The 5587-nt window shown below is 28.3% G+C and overlaps 1 protein-coding gene across 1 annotated transcript; it reads left to right on the top strand.

Moving 5' to 3' along the window:
- Positions 1–2580: 2580 nt before the first annotated feature.
- On the top strand, positions 2581–4143 carry LOC135138554 (tigger transposable element-derived protein 4-like). The gene has a single exon (XM_064068535.1). The coding sequence runs from the start codon at positions 2581–2583 to the stop codon at positions 4141–4143; it is 1563 nt and encodes a 520-aa protein (XP_063924605.1).
- Positions 4144–5587: the final 1444 nt, after the last annotated feature.

Below are 5587 nucleotides of genomic sequence, written 5' to 3'. Positions count from 1 at the left end.
TGTAAATAGTGTTTTTCATCATTTGATTATAAGTTTGGCAATTAAAAAACGCTTTCACGCGAAAATAATTCCGTTAACTCTTACAGACGTCTTTCAAAGTGTCACTCTGTTTCTGTTATTTTGTTAAATTAAATTTAATTCTGCGTTTAATTGGCTTCTTTTTTTTGCTAATTTATACCTTATATGTCAATAGTGAATGGTTCTTTAATAAAATAACGATCACTAGTTAAATTAATAATTTTTAAAGCTTCGTTTTGCGAAATTTTTCAGGGTGGCCGGTTTTTTTTTTGCCGGTCAGTGTACTATGGCTAAAGTGTTATAAAATGTGTTATAATTTTATTTAATTAGTTTTTTTATACATAATTGATTCAGCCCATCGTATTTTTTTACGTATTGCTAAAGGACCTTCATAAATATTGTTTAATCATTTTCATTTAAGTCTGATGCCGCCGTTGTCGTGATGCTCGGGAATTGATTGACCATTATTTCCTGATATACTTCCTTTCTATCCAAAGTTATAAAATTCCATCGGAATTTTTGACAAATTTTAAATTTTTTATTTCGCTCTAATTAACATTCCTACCTTTCCTATTCAAAGAAAAATTGATTTCCATGTTTTCGGTCAATTCTTAACTATATCAGAACACATTGTGCACTTGTTGTGTTCAATTTGTACCTAAATTAGTAGGAGTATCAGATTATTATCAACATCGACTGAAATCTCATAGCTTCATAGCTTACTTGCATTTCACTTAGTTTTGAGATACGGCAGTCTTGCATTAAGTGCGCACGTAATTTTCGGAAATGCAATACAAACATTTTGATGAATTTGAGCATTACGCAACTATTAAAAACCGTTTATACTTACATATACTAAAACTACATTAACTTTTTTATGCATTAATGATAAATTTAAGAATTCGGTAAATTTTGACTTACGTGAGTATTGCTCTCTCAGTGCGAAATGTAAATATTCGTTTAGAACACTGGGAAATACGAGGCTACACTCTCTTGGCAGTGTTCCCCATAGTTTTATATATATTTATTTCTTAGTTGTGTACTTTATTTTTTGATTTGTCTGTCTAAATTTACTTGCCAGATTTCATTGTTCTATACTATAGGAGTAGATTTTAATGTTTATTAATTGTTATTTTGTCATCATCATTAATTGTCAAATTAATTGTTTTGGCTGCTGGAAATTGGTGTCTTTAGGGGCACCGAGACCATTTATTGAGAGTTTATAGTTGTAAATAATCATTTTTTATGGGTAAAAACCGACTGATTTAGTCGTTCTTTTTGTAAGCCATTTATTGGAATACCAAAGTATATTCGGTTGAGTAAATGCTTATATGAATGTTGTCTCGCTTATTAGCGTGATACTTCAGAATTTGTACCTTGTGTCAAGATACGTCGAAAACCTGATTGTACGGACATTTCGGTGTTTGATATATAGTACATTTAAGTAGTATGTAAAAGCATATGTTCTAACGTACATTCAAAAAATAATGCAAATTATTCAATTTTCACCCCGATTTCAAGTTTTTTAACGTAAAAAACCATAAAATCAATGAAATATTCCATAAATTTTACATTTTTTTTATGTTGTCATTTTTTCCCAAAAAAAATATTATGGAATTTACACCAGTTTTCAAGACAGTTATGAAAAAGTTTATTTCCAACTTGTTTTTTTCAACTTATATGATGCCAAATGAAGAACCCATAACAGAAATCGAGGTAGATTCGGAAAATTTTAAAATGTTACTCTAAGAAATAGTAAAAGAAGTACCTACTGTTGTAGAAATGCCTATTTTAAAAATTACTGTATTAAAAAAGAGAGATAATACTGATTTACGAACAATGGTTTTAAAAAAAAATGTTTTAAGAAAAATTTTTTTATGAAAAAAAAGTAATTCTATAAGTATCTAAATCTTAATGTAGATCGAATAATATATATTCCATATTGGAACCAATATAAATAATAATCTAATATTTTTTATTGAAAAAATATATAAAAAATATCAAATGGATAATAATATTAATATTGTTACTTTAATGACTTATATTAAATATCCATATTATTGTAATTTATTGCCTGTTATAAAAATTTTAACGACTAATTTAAAAAACAATAATAATTATGATGATAATAAAGTTGAAAAAAATATTTATTATATTAAGGAATCAAATACATTTTCAATATTAATAAAATCAAATGACGATATTAATATTGAAAATGAATTATATTACAGTATTGTCCGGTTATAATGAACCCGCTTGTAATGAACTTCCGGCTATAGTGTACTGTATTTCAAGTAACGAAATTTTTTCCATATATCTAATGTATTTTTTTTCGGTTATAATGAACCACTGAATCCGCTTGTAATGAACTTTCGGATAAAATGAACTAAATATTATTCAAAATAAAGTGCAGTTTTCCGTTTATAATGAACTTTTCGGGGATTCCCTGATTTACGCGCTACGCATTTCCCCACCAACTTGCTTTCTGTGCCAGTCGATTCTTGGTCACTGTGTCGAAGTAGCGCTACATAAGTACTTACTTGTGTAATAACATTGTTCGAAATGGAAAAACAAAAACGTAAAGCTCTAACCTTAAAGGACAAGTATGATATTATACAAAAAATACAAAGTGGTGTTAAACAACGCGATGTTAGCCAGGAAATGAACTTGATAAAATCCACTGTTTCTATGATATGGAAGCAAAGAGAAGCCATTTTATCAGCGTATGGTCAGGGAAATTCTACGTGTAAAAAAATGAGAAAATCAAAGCACCATGAAATGGATCAAGGGCTTCTTAAGTGGTTTACACAAAAAAGACAAGAAAACGTTCTTGTAAGTGGTATTATTCTACAAGAAAAAGCTAATGAAATGGGTAGTAAAATCGAAAACAAAGACTTCAAGTGTTCTAAAAGTTGGATTGAACGTTTTAAAAGAAGACATAATATCCGAACAGGAAAAATTGTGGGTGAGTCTGCAGCAGTAGATTTGAATGTTGTTAATGACTGGTTAACTAATGTTTGGCCTCATATTCGGAAAAACTATGACAGTGAAGACATTTTTAACGCTGATGAGACAGGGCTCTTTTATCAAATGACTCCTGATAAGACTTTAAAATTTGTGGGAGAAAGTTGTGCTGGAGGAAAGTTATCTAAATTGAGGATTACAGTTTTAGTAGCTGCCAATATGTCTGGAACAGAAAAAAGGAAATTGTTGGTTATAGGCAAATCTGCCAATCCTAGATGTTTCAAAAATAAACAATTGCCCGTAAAATACAAATCAAACCGTAACGCGTGGATGACCTCTGAAATTTTCACAAATGAACTGCTTGAATGGGATGAACAATTAAAACAAAAAAATAGGAAAATTGTACTTTTAGTTGATAACTGTACAGCTCACCCTGAGATTAAACTAAACCAAATTAAATTAGTTTTTATGCCACCGAATACGAGTTCAAAATTACAACCGATGGATCAAGGTGTAATTCATTCATTAAAGAGCCATTATAGGAAAATTTTACTCGCGCAGATGATAGAGGCTATGGACAACGGAAAAACATTTTCAGTTAGCATTTTAGATGCTGTAAATTTTATTCACATGGCTTGGCAAAAGGTTAGCAAAGATACAATAGCAAACTGTTTCAAGCATGGAGGATTTTCTGAAAAAAGTGCTGAATTTGATGCAGACGATGAGCTTCCCCTAACAGAATGGTTAAAAAAACATGAAGATGATCCTGGACTTATTTTCACAGATGTGGATAATGCAATTGAAATTGCAGTGCAAGAGAAAATCGGGGAATTTAATTTTGAAGAATATGTGGAAATTGATAACGACATAACGGTAACAGAAAGACTAACTGACGAGCAGATTATAGAATCAGTGACATCAGTCATGGCAACAAGTGACGAGGCCGAGGGTGAGGAAAATGAGTCTGATGAAGATGTTGATGTTTATGTTCCTTCTCTTAATGAAATGGCGCAAAAAATGGCAGAGACTCGCAACTTTTTAGAATCGCGCACTGTTCCGGAGCCTATATGGAACAGCTTTTGCAACCTCGAACGCTATATTAGTGACATTCACTTTTCTAATAGATATGTACAGACAAAAATAACTGATTTTGTCAAGTAGACTTGTGTTTATGTGACGTCTTGTTATATGTAATTACATAAATAGCTATGTTTTTTTTTATTTTTAGTTTATAAACCAAGAAATATTTTTTGAATTGTTCCCAACGTAGAATTGAAGTAAATTGAATTTAAACAAACGCAGTTTTTATTTTTCCGTTAATAGTGAACTTCGGATATAATGAACTAGTTTTGTTACATTTTTTGAGTTCATTATAACCGGACGCTACTGTACCAATTATTATATAATACCATTATATATGGCAAAAATATAAACGATTATAATTATTTAACTAAATATTTAATTTTACACACTAAAGAGGAAACATTTAAATTAAATAATTATGAATTAAAATTATTTCAATCAATAAATGGAATAAGAAATTTAGTAAAATGTTTATACACAAATGAATATTTTTATATATTCTATGCAATAAAATATATCATTTTTTCAAAACATAAAAAAATATATCCTTGGAGTATTCAATCTAAATATATTAATGAATACAAATATTATAAATCAATTATTATATATAGATATGGATGTATTAAGACAATAAATTATAATTTTAATAAATTATATATATATATGTAATGTAATGAATGATAACATTATCATAAAAATCAAAAAGAAGGAACAATTGAATTATATACAAAAAATATATTTTAAATATAAATATTTATTTTTTTTTTAATAAATGAATTATATAATAAAAATATGTATGGAATTAATAAAACATATGGATAATGATTCAAAAACAGATTTAAACGACATATTGATAATATGTAATAACTATTTAACTCTCATTGAAAAAAAAATAAATGAAATAGTTGAAAAATAAGTTTTAATTAACAACATACATTTATATAATTATATTTTGTATATACTACGTATTACCATGTCGTACTTGGAAATTAGACGCGCTTTCAAGGAATCGCTTGAAAATGCTATGAAAATAAAAGTTGGTTGTCCTAAATGTGACTATCAAAAAGATGCATTATTTTACCTGGAAGATGAAATAACTACTGTTAAATTTTATATCAATGAGGGAGATATTAAAATGTGTAAACTCGTACATAAAGAAAATAAAGTTGATATGAGTAATTATGCAGATACTCATCAATTATCAGTTTTACTGGGATCTAAGGAAAACGCAACGCCTATATTTAAAAATAATCCACCAACTAAGAGAATAATGAACAGAGAATTATTATTACCAAGTGTATCATTTACTGATCATACGTGTAATTACTTTTGCGACATTAATAAGGACTATTCCAAACTAATGATTAAAGATAAAGAAAATAAATCTGTTATTAAAACAATTAATATCCGTAATACAATTATGACAATTAACGATGATGATGACGTAACTGTAACAAACAGAATATGTAGTCATGTTCTTATATATGCACCATCTGGGTTAGGTAAAACCAATTTTCAACAA

The sequence above is a fragment of the Zophobas morio genome, unplaced genomic scaffold, assembly GCF_036711695.1.
Source record: "Zophobas morio isolate AGI-343-1 ecotype UQ-CSIRO unplaced genomic scaffold, CSIRO_AGI_Zmor_V1 ptg000030l, whole genome shotgun sequence".
Taxonomy (NCBI): domain Eukaryota; kingdom Metazoa; phylum Arthropoda; class Insecta; order Coleoptera; family Tenebrionidae; genus Zophobas; species Zophobas morio.
This window is presented reverse-complemented; position numbering and strand designations above follow the sequence as displayed.

Excerpts from the sequence above, each read along its gene's own strand:
- LOC135138554 (XM_064068535.1), top strand. The coding sequence starts at position 2,581 with ATGGAAAAACAAAAACGTAAAGCTCTAACCTTAAAGGACAAGTATGAT.